We start from the raw sequence: 19,864 nt of genomic DNA on the forward strand, positions 1-19,864 counted from the left end.
TCTCTCAGATTTTGTCAAACACGGTTACTCCATCTCTTTCTTGGTTTTCCTTTTCGCTGTTCTAACTTCACTCTCGAAGATTCTGGCTAATACCTACTAACAATGGATACTCTTTCTCAATATAAGAAAATATAGTGATTTACGGCATATTTACGGTTATCTCTGCAAATTCCCTAAGAGAATGTAGCGCGAAAATATTTGCCATTTCATGAATCATAAGTCTCTTGATGCATACTTTGCTATAAATAAAGACAAGGTTAAAATTATTTTACTGATAGTCAGCTTGTAATTACAAATTCTTTAGCTACCTACGTCTAAAGCTACTGCAGACGAAAAATGTCTTTATGGAGTTACAGTTTAAACTCAACTTCAGTTTAAATTTCTTGAATTCGCAATATAGTGAAAAGGGTGCACACTGACAAATTTAATGGAACATACAACAGTTCCTTTTTCTTTACTTACCATATATGGTAGATGAGGATTGATTCATTAGGATTCAGAAATATATATGTTGTACCAGGCTAACGGCAATTGATTAGATACATCAGCCAGTTCAAGCGTGCTACTGTTTATATAAAACCGCTTCTAAAACTAACGGTTTTCACAGTAGCCTAGGCTGCAAGACATGGTGATGCTGAATTCAGTTTATTCGCTTGCTAATCATATAGATCACATATTATCTAGATTCTAGTTCTTGAACTTATTGCTATGATAAGAGTGTGTAATTCAATTAAAGTTTTCAAATGAAGATATTACTTGTCTAATATGTTTAAAGTCTGCAATACAACTAAAGAAATGAACTCTTTTAGAAAAGTTTGGAATCTTTGTTAAGCAATGCTTATATTCGCTAAATATATCGAGTTCAACCAATGGCGCTCAATTGTCTGTAGTGTATTTAATCATAAATTATCTGAAATTTGTTTTCTTCTTGGTTTAAATTTAGAAACGTTAGATTTAATTAAGAAATTACAACATAAACGACTATGGAATAAATTATTACAAATACAGTTAATTAGTGGATATTGTACTCGTTTTTAATTTTAAACTCAATGCTTCTACCAAATTGAAGCTCTATTTTATTTATATAATAGCTCCAACATACTAGAAAGGAATGTATGACTTAACCTACATTATTTCATCATATGAACATATATGTATAGCTGCTTGGATATGTTGTATTTGCGATATTGAGTAACTTAGAATTAAATATTTTTTGTGCAGATTATAATTTGATGCACTATAAATGGATTAAAATTGAAAATTGACCACTTCTCTCATAATATTTTTTTTTTAAATATTTTTATAAAAAATATATTTCTTTATTATACTAAACATTTATTTTCTCGCATTGAAATGGGACTCATTTTGTTCTGATCTTTACTATGAATCAAAAATTCGGAACATAAATCAATTTTTATTTAAATAAATATTTTCCAAAATAAAATAAATATATTTCCTATCGTTTGCTGCTAAAATTTATATAGAATTCAATTAAACAAAATATATTATGAAATATTATATTGTTCTTGTTTCATCATTATATATATATTTTTATACACTTAAATTCTATAATAAATACAGTTGTAAAAATTATATTAATAATTATAATACAAGACTAAATCAGAAATTTAATTGAGAAAAAGTTTAATAGTAGTATAATAAAAATAATGTACGAAATACTTGTAGAACGCACTGCGCTATTGCCTTCCTGAACATCTTGCCACCAAGTCCATTCATATTCATAATACTTCGGATCACATAGCGGATCGGCGGGTTTATTGTTAGGTTCATGTGCATGTTCTCGGAAATATGAAATACGTTCTAGCAATTCCAAAACAATTTTGGAATTTTTAAATTGTTCATATAAATTATTTTGTTCGCAGGGATCCTCATCTATATCAAATAAACAAGGCGAAATAAGTGGGTTGCATGTAATCACTTCAATGGCAGAAGTATTCTGACATTTGACCTCTGCATCAAGTCGTAATTCAGTGATATTACTCGCTTTACCATTGTTAGTATTAAATTCATACAAATTATGCCACACTGTAGTATTTCGTATGAGATTCTCATAATCCTTAGATCGATTGTCAATTTCATCATCATGGTTTGATCGCGTACCCAACCAAGAATCGTAAATTCCTTCTTCAGTAGTACCATTAATGAATTTCCATTTACCTTTAAAATAAGAAACATAATTGTCAATATCGTCTATGTTATGTACGATCTCCCGTTCAACTGCTTCATAGCCATATTTGAGTGCAGACCACAGGTTGACACCATCTAATTTTATACTTTCATTGATGTATATACCAGCAGCTGCAGCTAATGTCGGCAGTAAATCAGCTACGTAGATACGCTGCTTCCAAACTGTGCCTAATTTTTCAAATTTTGGTGACCAAATGGCAGCTGATGAACGTAAAGCACCTTCCCATGGCGAATTTTTTTGCTGCGTATATGAATGGAGATAATAAAGTGATGTTTTGAAAATGTATTTATTCTTTAAGTACTTACTCCTCTTAATGGATAGTTTGAAGCTGTTGTGGCATGCATGCCCACAGTTGGACCACCATTATCGGAATAAAACAAAATAATTGTGTTGTTTAAAATTGATTTTTTGGACAAAGCTTCTATTATATGTGCTACACTTGTGTCTAATTTGGACATCATAGCTGTAAATATATAAAATTGACTTTTAAGTTATTAAATTGAATAATGAAAAGCTTTATTAAAAACGAAAATTGAATCGAATTGAATTTTATATTCTATATTGAAATTACAAACTTTTGAACTAAATATTTAAAGTATGTGTTCTTTTACTCATCTGACTTGATAAATTCTCTATAAAAAACAATTTCGTTCCAAGTTTTCAACAAAAACATGCTCTCATATGGTTTAAAGCTGGCGAATATTTTCAAATTATTTAAGCCATCAAAGCTACTTAATACGATCACTATTCTACAAAACTTTTTTAACAATTCCTAACTCGAAATTTCTCTAGATAGTACAACGGATATATCACTAGATAAAAACTTAAGTGAACCTAATGCATTTTCTAATTTGTTGCAATTTTTTCAAAGATTGTTGCACTACTTTATCAAATACTTACAGATAAAATGCAGTGGTATACTAAAAATAGTAAAGTATACTTGAGATGTATACTGTTACAATAATATACTTGAGATGACGAAATAAAAACTATTACATGTCCAATTGTGACATCCCATATATATAATCTTACTTTGGAATATCACAATAGTATCGACACCTCAATATTATTATATTGTATCTCATTATATTACGAGATATATAATGCATTAAAAAAATTGTTTATATTAATTTATGTATAGTTTATAAGTTCATAATCTATATATAAAATTTTTCTTTGCTTTTGTAATTTAAGAAATATTCTAACATAGGTAAATCGAACAATTTTGCATTCACCATAGGTTGCAATACTTATCAATTCGATTAATTAGTTTAGCATATAGTAAATGCAATGGTCTGAGAATTTTTCATTAAAATATTTTTTGTTCCAATACAATATATTGAATATATTGCGTAAACTCCCAGGAGCACCTAGGTGTACGACCCGGTCCCACTTGTCAGACAACAAAATTATCTCATGACCTGAAAATGACACACTAGCTTTTTGCTTTCAATTTAACTACAGCTGGAGATATTAGCTAAAATTTAACAAACGTCTAGGTTAACGATCTGATGCTTCTTATTGGTCGAACAAAGAAAAGAACTCACTCTTCCTGCTTGATAATTGTTCAGTTGCCTGGGCTATAATCATAAACTCCATATATAGAATAAGCTATATCCAGCAATATTGATGACAAGGGATGACAAATTCTTAACACATTACATATAACTTTCTAAATAGGAAAATAGTTGTCAAAGCAATTAAAGAAAGTAGAAATAATTACACTTTATTCCTATGATTGACCAGCTTTTTCTTACACATTTTTAGAAAAGTACCTTGCCGGTTTAAGCTAAGATAAGGAGAATAGATTTGCTAAAATATATATAAATTTAACAGCACCTTTTTAGTTTAGAATAAAAGATCAGTTAAAATACATAAATTGAATAGAATGAACATAATTAATCTTAACGAATTTCTTAGGAAGAACGTTATATTAAAACAACAAATAATCTCTAATTATGAGATGCGATAAAATACAGGATCCCTGAATTTTGTCTGAAAGCTCTTGAAGTAAATTTCTGACTACGGCCATACAGTCGCATCTCTTTATTAATAATTATTTGATTATTTGTTTACCATTGAAGTATATTATATTGCAAAAGACCAAACATCGTTCTCAACCAAAACAAGCGTATCCTAAAATCACTCTCTGAACTAGACAAAATAGGTATATCCGATACAAATATTTGCAGATTTTGCTGTGATAAGGAAGAGTCTATGGAACATCTGATCACCAACTCTAATGCACTAGGCCACAGAAGACATAAAATTTAAGCTGCATACCAACTAGAGGATGAAGACCTTCAAAAACTACCTCCGAAAGAGCTAGTGTGATTCCGCAAGATACGAAATGTCTAAATACTATGAGGTGCACAATAGATACAGCTGGTCGCAGTGCATAAAAGCCCTAGCCTAACTCATAAACCATTACCATTTCCATTACACTCACCTGCATATGTTCTTCTTTCGGGATCCTTAATATATGAAAATTTTTCAATTTCGTCTGGAGGTGCTTGTAAAGGTTTATCGTCATTTGCGGCATGTGGCGCTAAATGATTCAAAAGCAAGAATAATGGCTTCTCATTGATATTGTGATCATCGATGATTTTTACAGCTTTTGCTGTTAAAAGATCTGTGATATAAGTGCCGGTGTATTTTCTCGAAACATCCAAATTTTCTCGAAAATCGTGTCCTCTTGAGAAATTTTTGTTCTAATATTAAAACATTTAAGTTTTAGTATTAAGTAATAAGTATATGTATACAACTTACTGGATTATATAAAGTATGATCAAAGTAATCGATATAAGCTCCCAAATAGCCAAAATGATAATCAAAACCTCTAAGAGTAGGTGTGTAACCTTTACGAGAGAAACCCAAATGCCATTTACCGATAATGCTAGTATAATAGCCATTTTGTTGGAATATTTGTGCCATTGTTGTTTCATTGACGGGCAAACTCCACGGCTGATCATTTGGTATAACGTAATGCTGCATACCTTGTAGAAGATAATGATAATAAATCAAAAAAAAAATTGATTTAAATATTGCGGGTATATTTACTCACCTGTATTGATGGGGTACTTTCCCGTAAGTAAAGCTGATCTGGATGGTGTGCACATAGGCGGTGTGTATAAATTTTTTAAAATGACACCACTGTAAGCCAAAGCATCTATATTTGGTGTTAGAAACTGGTTTGAGCCACGGAAACTGACATCATCAAAACCCTTTGAAGAGCAAATTTTACTGTAATTAATTTTTTAATATAAAATTAAAACCATACCATGTCATCTGCCATTATTATCACTATATTGGGTTTATCTACATTTTGTTGAGCTGAGATAACCTCGAAAAGTGCCAAAAATATTAAAAGAATAGTTTTTCTCATGGTAGTGCAGTTCCGTTTCCGATTGATATATAAGCACTGAAAATATATTTATTTTCTTAATTTAAAATTCATTGTCATTGTCGATTTCAAATATTTTTGTAATTATGTAAAACTAAAAGTAATTATTTATTTAATACAGTTTAAATACATAGAAAAATCTGAAATAGAAGAAATTATATTATCAGTTGGTTATATATTTATTTTATTTTGTTTGCATTTATTTACATAAATTATTTGAAGTGCATTATTTTATCAAATGAAATGGAAATGTTCCCACAAATTTGCAAACACAAGTATCTACAATATTCAAATGAAACATTTTATCTGCGGCTTAATCTTTTGAATATTGAAACGGATTGATGTCTTTTGAATGTTCATTTTGAATGACAATAAAAAAACATACTTCCCCAAAGGTTGTAAAGAAATAATATTTAAATTTTAATTAAATAAGAGTATCTCAAAAGAAATTCAGTAAAAATGAATTTGTATCTAAGTTTTTAAAAGTCTAAAGCAGAAATGGGGGGTTCATATTCTATGTTCGTCACAAAAGTTCAATACCTTGACCCTAAACCAATTGCATAGTTTTTTCAACTTGAAATTATTGTTATGATTTTCTAATAAAAAAATTTAAATTTCTATATAAATGTACATAAAAATTAGTTATATTTTATTAATCACTATTTTTTCAAATCTATGTCATTTATAACAAATATTTTGAAATATTAAAGTGCATCAACCTTAATTGAACTTTAGCGTATTTATGAATATTTATTTAACAAATATTTATTTTTATATATTACGGATGTTATCTTAATTTAATATATGATATATAATTAATTTATTATAAGTACATTCCAAATAAATTACTTAGTTTCTATTTAAGTGAATAATAAAGTTAGCTGTGAAATATTAAAATAATATAAAAATAATTCATGTGGTCAATGAATGGTCAGATAAGTGAATATTTAAAAATAGATATGTATACATACTCAATAAATTAGTTTTATATATTACTAACATACTATAATTATTATTCCCATTTATTTGTGTAGGAGTTTGTTTCTCTCTTGTTCGTCATCCATATAAAATATTAATAGAGAGTTTACCACCATCAGTCCTCGCAAAAAGTCATATTGAAAAAAAGTTCTTTAGTGGTTTAGAATAAGCTTTAGTTATTAATAACAATTTTTAAAAAAATCTATGAGTTCTCAAAACATTAACCCTTTGAATTCAGTCGCAACACATCACAAGCAATATCGATGAATACCAATAAAAATAATAAATCATAATAAATAAGAAGTAAGGAGTAGTGACAGACCGCCAAGCAGCTATCAACGCACTAAACTCGTATCAGATGACCTCCAGACTGGTGCATAAATGCCTTGAAAAGCTAATCCTGCTCGACGAATAGAATCAGGTGTCGATTCTCAGATGGCATGTATACAGATGGGAATTGTAGATTCTGCGAAGAGAATGAAGAGTCACACACCGAACAGACTCCTGGGAATGTATATCCTTATGGGAAAGGCAATAAAATAAGACAGGTAAAATAAATTAGGTTCTATATTACTTTTTATTAACATAATTTGGCTTAAAGACTTACTCTATACTCAAAAGGAGACACAATAGACCAGATAGTCGTACTGCCATATCCCCCCTTATTAATAAATAAATTATTAAAGAGTGATGTCAATTCGAAGAACAACTATTATAAAAACCAACGACCAATAATAAAAAAAGAATTTGTTCAAATACAATAATCATATTAATAAAGATTCGCAATATCGTATCCATTATTAAATAATTTTCCGGAAAAAAGTCATTTCAGCAATCAAACCTGCTAATAAATCTATTATAATTAAGTCGGGGCATAAGCCATGTGACAAACATTATTTTGAACACATTTTTAGGGTGTAGGAGATGCATTGACAAATATGTTCTTCTTGGCTACTGAAACCGGTTAGGAGCTGCAGAGTATTTAAATTAAAAATTAAATTAAATTATATTCCTCACAAATAATTAATGGAAATAAAATTATTCCCAGAATCTTATAATACATCATTCATTAGATCAATTTTTTTTGGAAAAATTATTTTGTTAGAGAACTACTTATCGCATTCTGCAAAATCAACTCATTAAAAATTAAAGATAGTATAAAGAAACTTAAGGTTACTTAGTTATAAACACTAATGTTATCCAGGATTACTTCAAAGAAAAATTTAGGTTTCATAAATATTATGTTAGTATATACTACATATATCGTAATATTTGCACTTCGAATTCGATATTATTATATTGACTCTAGCTCGGTCTTTAAAGTTCTAACTTGTTATTACTATTAGATAAATTATCTGAAAAAGTTTGAGTATATTTCGCTAATTTTTTTTAGTTGTTAGAATTTTCAAGATTCCCCTGCTGAGTCAGAAACTCTGATATTCATAGAGAGCTTTCTATTGAAACTATCACCAAGCACACCAAGGTAAGAATGGCAGCAATTTTCAGCTCCTTTTACAAAAATTTAATCGTCGGAGAGAAGAATTACTGATATCCGTTATGTAGTGCTTTAAATATAGTAGAGATTATAGTAAAGTAGTAACTGCTACGAGCTTACTATTCACGACTTTGAAAAAATTCAGTGTGAATCAAAGGTAGTGTTATAACAAAAATATGTGATTTTCAAGATATAAAGTTTAAATCTTCCTGTTGTTGTCCATGGAATAAATCTAAATAAATCGTCACACTGGAGATCGTATTTACTTTCCATATCTAAGAAACATTTATTGACAACACATGGGTTTTTAACCATATTTATGGTTCTTAGTGCCATCAAATCCATTATTAAATAAATAAAAGTATATAATATAGCAATAATATATATTTTTTTGAATTGATTTTAAAAATAGTTAATTAGAAAATACTAATAAATATTTGAATAATGCCTAAACTTCATCTGAAAGATTATAACCAAATAATAATTTTTTATCGGAGATCGTATGTTTGTGTTAATAATTATGTTTTATTCTGATAATATATGTATTGTCAAGATCGCCTTATTTTTAAATATATTTTTATACCTGTATATATATGGTATTATATTAAGTGCACACATCATTCATTATTTTAATATTTTATCTAATTTTTTCTGATATAATTAGATCTTATCTAAAACATTTTCTTGATCTTGTCAAAAATATTACTTTAGAAAGTTTAACTGTCAAAAATATGAATATTATATTCTTTCTGAGATTTTTGGGGCTTAATTAAAATTTTTTTTTAATTTTATATTTTTTCATAATTAAAAGTTACTGCTTTGATTACATATAGAATCACAAATGTTAGTACCAAAGTTCAAATATCATAAATAATTAGTTGTTGACATTGTGGACGTTTCAGCATTTCAGGTGCATTATTATACCATTATTATACATCACTAAATAGATTGGCGACACCATCATTATAATTACTTTCAATTAGGTTGGTAGGCTACACCGGCATCCCATCACTGGCACCTATAGACCACCACGGCTGATGCACATATGAATAAAACTTAATCAAGAAATCCAATTTTTAAGTTACTAACGCCAGATATTGGTAACGATAAGATATTGTCTTTGTGATTTTTGTTTTCTAAGTAGTTTTATGTATCTAGTTTATGTGAGTGGGTCAGCGACTTTATATACTTCTTTGAGAGGTGATACTTCAGAAAGGTAATACTGTAGTATCGCATTACGATACAGAGTAGCTATAATTTTTCAGATTCAATGACTTCCAAATTATGTGGTTCCACAGTTGGACATTTTATTAATTGAAGTAAATGAATATGCCCATATATAGAAGAAAAGTGTATAGCACATAAGCTTTAAACTCTTTTAACAACCTGTAAACTTACGCCTAAACAAATATCTATCTTTATATATAACATCTCCTTTTAATTAAATTTAGAAATGTCACAACAAAATGTTACTTACGAGGTGCGAAAACTTAATCTATCTGTATGTCTCTATCTCTATATCTTAACTTTATCTATAATCTCTATAGATTTATGTGTTATAGATCAACAGTTCGGTATTTATATAAATTGTGTGGTGGAATACTCCGATGTAGAACAAAACTGTAGGCAGATAGTTTTAAAAATCACTATTTTTATTGAAGAAGATATAGCATTGAAAATGTTAAGGAAATCATCAAACTTAAAAACTCTGTTAACTTGATTTAACTTAAACATGTATGTTCCACAAAGTGGGTTTTACAGTTTTATTAATTATTTTGTCAACCTCTAAACAGTTCAGCGTTTAGAGGTTGACAGTTTCTATCAGGGTGATATGACATTACAATGAACTCTCATAACAGCTTTAAATTAAAAGCTGAGAATCACATAACCAATTGATCTACAATCATCGTTCAATACGGTACCCGTTTTTGGTGATTCAGTATTATGTATCTTATTTTAAATATTGTGTAAACCACCAAAGATTTATGTGACTTCACAATAATTAATTGCTTTTAAAAAAATTTTAATTAAATTATTTATTTAAAAAAAATTAATTAATTACCGAATTATTTATTTAACTAATCAATTGAATTTATTTCGATTTAATTTCACGTATCTGTATTTAACACTTTTCACATGTACCCGTTATTGAAATAAATATTATTATTATAATATTATTAATATTATAAATATTATTTTAATTTTTTATACCATTATTTTATATTTATTTCTTTGAATTATTTTTACTTTTTTGTATATATTCTATATTCTGTATATATTTTCCTCGAAAAAAAATCATTAATATTTTTTCTAATTTTCTAAAATGAAAAAATTAGAAAAATGCATGTTTAATATTATTAATCAGTTTCACATTCATATACTATTACGTTATTTACTTAAATTAATATGTAACACTTTTGTAATAAAAATTCACTGAATATTTATATATAAAACGGATTGCGGTTTTGCTTATCAATTCGTACGTGCAAAACCTGCCTTAACAATAAAAACTCCGCTACCGTCTCGAATTTTTAAAAAAGTGTTATTGGTTTTACCACGAAATCTTATCGAATTAATTTATTAAAATGCTTAACAGATGCAAAATAATTCAATTATATGTACATTATTGTATTTTAGTTGTGATTACATATTAATTATATACAGCATTACAACAACAGCCGTTTATACTATTTATATAAAACCAAAAACAATTGTTTTCAATGTAAAGTCTCACCCACAATAATTGTCTGGAACAACAATGTAATGTTCACCAGTGAATCGTGTTTACCCCATGTAATTTCGGTAAATAAACAACTTTATTCAAACACGATCGTACAGCCTCAACAGTTAACTAACAAATAAAATTAAAATTTTAGCAACTCAAAGTTTTTATTGAATTGAGTCAAAATTAAATATTTGATTAGAGCAAAAAGCTCTAACCAATAAGCTTAGAGTTGCCATCACTAAAATTTGTATACCAAAAAGCTTAGAGGTTGTAGTAGAACTTTAAGTCTTATATGAATTTGAATTTGCTATGTAAGCTTACTTATTGATCTAAGAGCTTTAAAGAGCTTTTCATTTCATATTATTCTATATGTTGAGTTGATCGAATCAATTCTTGCGCATACATTACATTAAAATGACAAAAATCTGTGACTATCCTATGCTATCATATACCATATACTGAACAATCCAAAATGGTTTTCATTAATTTTTCTATAAAATTGTATATTTATGTCATATATACGAGGGCGGTTTGATAAGTCAATGACTTTTGAATTTCCCGCGCAATTACTCCAAATACAGTAGTGCTGCTGTCAGCTGTAATCTACCAGTGGGAATTTTTCAATTTTATGCAAGCTACGTCGTTCAGTTGGTGTTTGATAGCCCTTCAAAGCAGACAACCTCGCCAATTTCTACGAAAATGGAGAAAAGTGAATTTCGTTCAGTTGGTGTTTGATAGCCGTTCAAAGCAGACAACCTCGTGAATTTTTACGAAAATGGAAAAAAGTGAATTTCGTGTGCTGATTAAGCATTCGTGGCCAAAATCCACGAATTAACATACGAATTGCTACCCCATCCAGCATATTCTCCAGATTTAGCCCCATGCGACTATTTCTGTTTCCAAACCTAAAGAAATGGGCTGGGCGGTAAGAGATTTGAGTAGAATGAAGAAGTCATTACCGAAACAAACGCGTATTTTGAGAGCTTTGAGAAAACCTATTATATGGAGGGAATAAGAAAATTAGAAAAACACTGAACTAAATGTATCGAGCTAAAAGGTGATTATGTAGAAAAATAAAATGTTTATTTGCCGAAATAAATGTGTTTTATTCAAAAAGTCACTGACTTATCAAACCGCTCTCGTATATTGGGTGATATAAAAAGTATTTGCCATTTTTTGGTACATTTAGAGACAAAATTTTTCTTTATTGAAAATTAATTTTAATTAAGGCCATGTTCGAGTTCGAGTAAATTGAGCTAAAGCAAACTGAAATTTCCCAGGGATTTTTTGCACTGCACTTATGTAAATATTTATTTATTTATTTATATGGCACTTATTTATTATTTTTGATTAAAATGTTTCAAATTTATTTATTTATTTATTAAACATCTTATAGAATTTTCACTATGGTAGCACCTAATTTACATAATTTTTATCTAAACTACCCTACTCGAAATTCTGGTAAATATCAATATTCGCTGCCATACCGACATAATTTATTATTTCCCACAATTTACCATCAATTTACTCAAACTCGCACACGGCCTAAGTATTTATTGGTCGTTATTATTATTATTTATGGCCATTTATAATATTTCGGGAATTGTCATAATTCCATCGGTGTAGAACTTCTGCCTTTTATGGGCGAAAAATTTGGTTAACTTATTACTATAAAAAAATATCAACACCATCTGGTGACGAAAAACGATGAATACTTTTAATATTGCTTAATATATATGTTAGTGTGTTGCTAGCGCTCAGTTTTTGATCAACTGTTTTTTTATATGGTCATGATAATGTCATTTTTGTCTAGATTATTGATTTTATAGAGAGGTTTTGAACAATAGTGAATTCCAACAACTAAGATTTTATTATTTTTATTTGATTGAATTTTTGCTTGTCTATATAGCTGTTTCGAGTATTGCCAAATACCCATCATTAGAAATCTTGAAATTTAATTATTCTAAATATAAGATTATTAATAAAAAATTTGAGAAAAAAAAAATCGAATAAACAAAGTGCCAAATCTGAAGAATATGGTGGATGTGACAAGTTGCAAAAACTTTTGGGGATTTACCAAACTTGTGTCGGGTTTCGTATTAAATTATTGGAACACTGTTGATCAATTTTCATTTTTTGTTGATCAATTCTAGTCTTTGCTATTTAAGTGAATCATTCAAATTATCCCTCCGATTACAGTTACTTTACGATTAAATGTTATGTTTATAAAAATTATCCTTCTGAAATCCTGGTTAATCATTTTTACTCTATGGTCTCTTGAGTTGAACTCATTTTGCGTCCTTAGTGATGACAAGTTTCAAAAGTATGTAATTTGCTTGACATTAAATAATATTTATTAGTGCATTTTAAAGCTATAAAAAATTTTATATAAATTTATTTATGTGTATTATAGAGTTTCTACCTCCTACATCAGTTGTTTCGAGACAAGGAGGTCCATGATATCCACAATCCAGGGTATCTAATATAATTATATATATTAAATTCAAATATTTTCTGTATTAAAAGAATATAACATACTATTTGTTGGTGCTTCTTCTAGAAAGTTTGTCCATGCACAATTATGTCTACTTGGATCATATTCCAATTGTCCCGGTAAATTGCGTGGTTTAGTAGCGCTTTTACGATAACTTTCTACACTTTCACGCATATCATTTAATATGTTCTTATAAGCAGTATCCCAAACTAAATTATTTTGTTCACACGGATCATCGTTTAAATTAAAAAGACATTCCTCAAGTAGCGCATTACAACTTCGTTGCAGATTACCACATTTTACAGCGGCCTTATCACGTAATTGCTCAATTCTATACATCGTCAGTCGATATTTATCATATTTTCTTAATGCTTTTGATGTAGCTGAGTTTCTCACTTCCACAACATAACGTAGTTCTCTTGGATCAACGTCGTATTCTTCGCGATAAGTTATTAGATTGTCATAAGCACCATTCGATGTTGTGCCATTAATATATTTCCATGGTCCACGCATATATGAAACTACATTCCATATATCATCCAAATTATGTACTATTTCGCGCTCTTTGTAATTTGTTTCTGTATTATCATTTTTTAGCTCAGACCATAAACTTATGCCATCAAGTTCAAAGTCCTTTGGTAGTTCTACACCTGCTGCTTCAGCTAAAGTAGGCAACCAATCACCAACATATATAGGCTGTTTAAAAATACTTGCACGTGCTTCAATTAATGGACTCCAAATGGCACCTGTAACTCGCACTCCTCCTTCCCATGGCGTATTTTTTTGCTGTAAAATATTTGGTTGAAATTTGATATTGTTGTGTTTTTGATATATTAACTTTAGGCTTTACTTACTCCTCTTAATGGCCAATTTTTGCCGGTGTTAGAAAATAAACCTACTGATGGCGCGCCATTATCTGAGTAAAATATTATAATAGAATTCTCTAACATATTTGCACGTTCCAAAGCAGCTGTTATACGACCTACGCTCTCATCCAATTTTGAAATCATAGCTGTTAAATAATAAAGATAGAGTTTATAAAAATATATAATATATAGTATAATAATAATAATAATAAAATATACTATATAATATATAGTATAATAATAATAATAATAATAATTAATTTAATTATTAACTTAATTAACTGAACTAATTCTTTTTGTTTTTTTTTAACTGTTACTCATGTCTTTCATATAAGTGGTTGCTTTATACAAGTATATTTGATAATTTCATTTATATATATTGACAAATGTTCCTATCTACATCCTATACCTTTTTATTTATAAAAAAAAAGTGTTTCTATAAACATATATTTATAAATATATGTAAAAATACATATTTAAAAAAAAATATTATTTATTTAAATATATATTTTTTTTGATTATAAATGAAATGAAATCGAGATTGTCGACAAGGTATTACATGGGCCAAACAACTGTTTTACTGCCAGTATTGTCATAACAACAAACAACTACCTGACTAAGTAGTGGATCAAGTATATTACCAGTAATTGTAAATGAAAAACTTTATTAAGAAACAGACCCTAATTGGTCAGAAACGAAAGAGTATTTCAAAAATACACATATTACTCTGAGACCCCATTAATTGTATCATATCGGCAACATTGTACTAACAGGTTATAATTTGTTCGGATCTTCCTTATAGTTTCTTCTCATTGTAAAATTAACCTCAAAAGAAGAGTGACAACACGCAATAATTATTATAAGAAAAAATTTAGGATGTTTATAAAACAAGATTATGCCAATAATCTAGCTTTTATGGGTCTTTGCCGAAAAATATTGAAAGGTAATAGAGTAAAATAGATTCTATTTGAATTATTAAAATTATTTCAAATTAACATAAATATATTCAATTTACTCATAGATTTGCAGCGACATCTATTAGTAAGTGATAGTAGGTGAGTGGTATACTCTTCGTCTTCTTCTTACGTCTATTTTAAATGAATTCAACTGATTTCACCGTGGCTAGATATGTTGTATAGTATCACTTCATGTATGTCTGACGAATTAAAAAAATGGAACAAAGAGGGAATGTTATATTTGGTTTTAAATTACATAGATGGCACACAGGTCTTCAGTTGGCTTAACCGACTCTGTCACAGTCGTATGAACCTGGAAGACAATGATCGAGGACCGCAGACAGAGACATTATTCGAAGCCAATACTCTGTGTTCTCCAAAATTAACTCATCAAAAAAAAAAACCGAAAAACCAAAAAGGCACAATCAATTGACATTTCACCGAAGATTTGAAGATATATTTTACTAACATATCAATCCACCCACTAAAAACAATTATTTGCATATGCTCCCACATTAAATATTTTAGATACATTTCGAAGAGAATGTAACATTACATTTCTAATCATAGAAGCATAGTTGGGTTTATATTATTTTAATTTATTATTGTCAATTATTTATTGATAATTTTAATTTATTCCTACTCATGCCTATTTTAGTTCTATTATTTCAAGATTATTTACGTGGCCATACTTATTCATTTTATTTTATTTAATCTTTTAATATATATATTTTTTTTGTTTATTTTTTATATGTTTATTTTGTTTACTTTTAATTATTTGTCGCATTATTTTATTTTCTAAATAATAAATATTTATTAAGTTGCGTTTATTAGTTTTTTTTATTTTTTCATTTAATTTATTAATTTTTTTATTATTCTATTTAATTTGTTAAGGTTTTTTTACTCATACGTGTTCTAATTAGTTTTCATATTTTTTGCCTTACATTTATTGTATTAATTTTAATACTCTACGCTTGAGTATTTTTATTTAAATACTTAAAGAATTAGTTTTTATTATATTTTTATTAATTTGCTATTAGTTCACATTTTAAGTTTTAAAAAGTTCTCTCTTAACAATTTACACATTCGGAAAATGAAAGGTAATGACAAATTGATTTCCACGTCAAATTGATGACAAACACGGGAAGGTCTTCCATTATCAGTATTAATCGAGGTACATTATCGTAAAACTTATAAATAGTATTGAAGATTAATGAGTTATGAAGAACGCTTTTATTGAATGTATTGAATTTATAAGGCAACGTTACTCTATTTTTCTCAAGGTCCTATCCTATGTACATGGCTTTATTTATAATATTTTAATCCCTATATATAGATATCACTTTTCTTTTTATTTTATTTTACTATTGTCTATCTTTTTTTATTTTTAGTTTGTATAAGCATAATTATTGTTTTATATGGCAGCGTATTTTAATTAAAGGCAAACAATAACGGCATATGGGAATAAATCATGGGTATCCTGGTTAAAGTTAAAGTTCCTTAGATATTTTTTAGAAAGTAAAATATTTCTTTCTGGAATATAAAATGATTAAAATGGAAATGGAAGTAATGAACATGTTGCAACAGATGTCTATTTTTGTCTAAAAAGTTTTTAAACCTTTAAAATGTTATAAAAAGTAGAGTATCTTTCTCGAAAAATAGAGCGATTATAACAAAAAGAAAAAGAAATAATGTATCATTAAAAATGAGACCTAAAAGTTGCAATTCTTATTAAAAAAAGATTTAAGGATTATTTAAACTGAATTAAAGGTTTTCAAAACAAAAAGTTTAAACTTCAAATTTTCGTATACTGAAATAAAATTATGATCACACATTTCTCAAAAAAAATTTTTACCTAAAATTGATTGAATCTTGTTATCTGCCAAAATATCGGAATCATCACCGACCTATAGTTGGCTTTGGATTCTCTTGATTTGTAATATACAGTACATATATAAAATATTTATATAGATATGTATATTCTATATATACTGTAAGCTATTCATTTATTATTTATTTATTTATTTGTGAGTTAGCATTAAAATTAATTTTAAAGTTAACTAAATATAAGGAACTGGACTGCTAGTTCCTTCGCTTTTAGGCTATTAATTGCTATTTAGTTATAATTAATTATGGAAGTGAATTTAATTATTTATTTAATATAAATATCTGTTTACAAGTCCGTCGCTAAAAATTCATTTTAAAGGAACTTGCATATAGTATTTTTAAGAAATCATTAGCTTATTAAACAGTCAACGTGCATTTATAATGAATATACATTCGTATATGAAAATAGGATTTATTTGGGGTCTTCAACCTCTCATGCTTCCATCCAAACTATGTGCATATATAACATATAAACGTATATGTATATTAATATATATTATAAGGTTTATTATTAGGTTTATGAAAATGTAGTTATTTTCTTGTAAAAGCTTTTAAATAATCAACTTTTATATATATACCTGCATATATTCTGCGATTAGGGTCTTTAATATGCTTAAATTTTCTTATCTCCTCTGCCGGTGCTTGCAGCGGATTATCCTCATTGCCTGAATGAGGTGCCAAATGATTAACCAATAGAAACAACGGCTTTGTATTTTTATTGTTAATGATAATACGCTCGGCTTCATTAGTAAATAAGTCAGTTACATATGTATCTAGTTTATCGCATTCTAAATTCAAATTGCGACGGAAATCATATCCCATATTATAGTTTGGAACCTAATAAATAAATGTATAATAAATTTTTTAAACTTCTATTAGCATATTAATGTTAATTTTTGGTTACTGGCATTTTTGATCTGCGCTGATAATAGTCTATAAATCCACCCCAATAACCATAATGGTAATCAAATCCTCTATATGTTGGTGTATATTCCGTTTTAGCAAAGCCCAAATGCCATTTCCCAACTAAATTTGTAGCATATCCAGCTTTTTTAAATATTTCTGCTGCTGTTGTAACATTCGTTGATAATCCCCATGGTTCTTCATTGCTAATGACAAAATGTTGGGTACCTTTAACAAAAAAATTATGAATATATATTCATATTAAATAAGAATATCCATTCAACAAATAAATATTGAAAGAATATTTAGTTCCACCTGTATGTATGGGATATTTTCCTGTAAGTAGTGCACTTCTTGATGGCGTACACATTGATGGCGCGTATAGACGATCTAATATTCTACCATGATAGGCTAAGGCATCAATATTGGGTGTTAGAAATTCTTTTGCACCATGAAAACTAACATCATCGAAACCCTTTTGATTTATTTAGAATTATCAATGGACACTTTTGATATCACTTTTTTATTATATATATTTTATATGTTTAATTACCATATCATCCGCTAAGATCATTATAATATGTGGTGATGTTGGTTGCTTTATTTTGGCTTCAGCATTGTTTACAATAAAAATACTTAATATTTTTAATAAACAAAAAATCATTTTTAATCTCACTCCGTAAAGCATTTTGTATTATTTTCTATAATTAGCGCTTCTAACTAAAATATTTAATATTTAATTAACTGATAAGTCTGTAGTCTTTGCTTAGCTGTAGAACACTAAACTGTAATGAACTCAAAACGGTTTTAAAACTTGTCGTTTTACGTTGATTTTGGGTTCATTAAAGCTAATACTCAATCAGCACACGACATAGTAAAACTCTTTTACACTAGTCAACAAAATATATTTATATACATTTTTGTTGTCATAAAATTTAACATTATTAAATTATAAATTACATATTAAATTATATGTATTTTAGAAAGTATTTTTTTTAACAATTATTAAGTTAGTGTTTATGAACGAAATTAATTTTTAATAATAACAATTAGATAAATAAATCATGTTGAGATTTTGAAATGCTAACTATCTCACAAAATAACGATCACACAATTAAGTGTTATACGCAGTTTCACATTTTAGCGATAGAGTACATAAAAAAAAACTTTTATACCTAAAGTAATCTCAATTTACGAACTGAGAGAGTTGAGAGCTTCATCAACTTAATGAACTAATGTTAAATCCCTCTACATACGTTAATATATTGGTCCAATAGATCCAAGTGGATCCCCTAGGGCTCGCCAGTATAGCATAACCTAATGTTAAATCGATTTTTTGTATTGAGTAGAGAGAACATAAATATTCTTATCGCATTTTTGACAAGGCACTGCTGGTTGAATTACCATCCCAATAAAATAGGCCTTTCAAAGGCCAGTATATAGCGCCTTCATAAAATAAACGTTAAAACGTTTGAAAAGATTTTTCGTAACTACTAGGTGAAATGAGCAACAGCTAACGAATCTATTTTTTGATCCACACCATATTTCGAACAAAACAAGATCGTTAAAGACACTAGTTTTTATCTAATAAACATAAACTATCTAAATTGTAGTGTACAGCATTCCCTTGTTATAATAAGAAAAATAATAAGTTCCATCGCGTTTTGAAAAGACCTAATATACCCTTTTTTCAGTTTTTTTCTGAAAAATAAAATACCAACAAAATGGACCTCTTTCTCATACAGTAGAAAGCTTCTGTAAATGCAAGCAGAGATGCTGCTTTAAGTTAATTCGACTTTTCATTATCTACAACTGCAATGTTTCCTATACAATCCATACATGTTTCTGATGTGTAAGTGTATTTAATTTTTCTTAAAACTCCCTCTCTAATTTCAATGCCACCTGATTATATTTAATTATCATAGCTACTTTATAGTCTGCTGTGTTT

General features: G+C 28.1%; 3 protein-coding genes across 3 annotated transcripts in view; all 3 read right to left on the reverse strand.

The window, feature by feature from the left end:
• The window catches only part of LOC119686237 (arylsulfatase B-like), a gene marked incomplete at its 3' end in the record, with an annotated part of 83,681 nt that overhangs the window by 22,354 nt on the left and 41,463 nt on the right, over window positions 1–19,864 (reverse strand).
• Window positions 1,609–10,943, reverse strand: LOC119686401 (arylsulfatase B-like). The gene is made up of 7 exons (XM_038101014.1): window positions 10,820–10,943; window positions 5,490–5,630; window positions 5,274–5,433; window positions 4,979–5,205; window positions 4,659–4,920; window positions 2,515–2,672; window positions 1,609–2,449 (listed from the first exon to the last, which is right to left on the reverse strand). The coding sequence occupies exons 2-7, from the start codon at window positions 5,592–5,594 to the stop codon at window positions 1,616–1,618; spliced, it is 1,746 nt and encodes a 581-aa protein (XP_037956942.1). The 5' UTR covers window positions 5,595–5,630; window positions 10,820–10,943; the 3' UTR covers window positions 1,609–1,615.
• On the reverse strand, window positions 13,161–18,610 carry LOC119686313 (arylsulfatase B-like). Its single transcript, XM_038100903.1, has 7 exons — window positions 18,470–18,610; window positions 18,232–18,391; window positions 17,918–18,144; window positions 17,592–17,850; window positions 14,159–14,316; window positions 13,349–14,090; window positions 13,161–13,289 (listed from the first exon to the last, which is right to left on the reverse strand). Exons 1-7 carry the CDS (start codon window positions 18,602–18,604, stop codon window positions 13,195–13,197), a joined length of 1,776 nt encoding a protein of 591 aa, XP_037956831.1. The 5' UTR covers window positions 18,605–18,610; the 3' UTR covers window positions 13,161–13,194.

This window comes from Teleopsis dalmanni, chromosome 1, assembly GCF_002237135.1.
Source record: "Teleopsis dalmanni isolate 2A chromosome 1, ASM223713v2, whole genome shotgun sequence".
NCBI classification, from domain to species: Eukaryota; Metazoa; Arthropoda; class Insecta; order Diptera; family Diopsidae; genus Teleopsis; species Teleopsis dalmanni.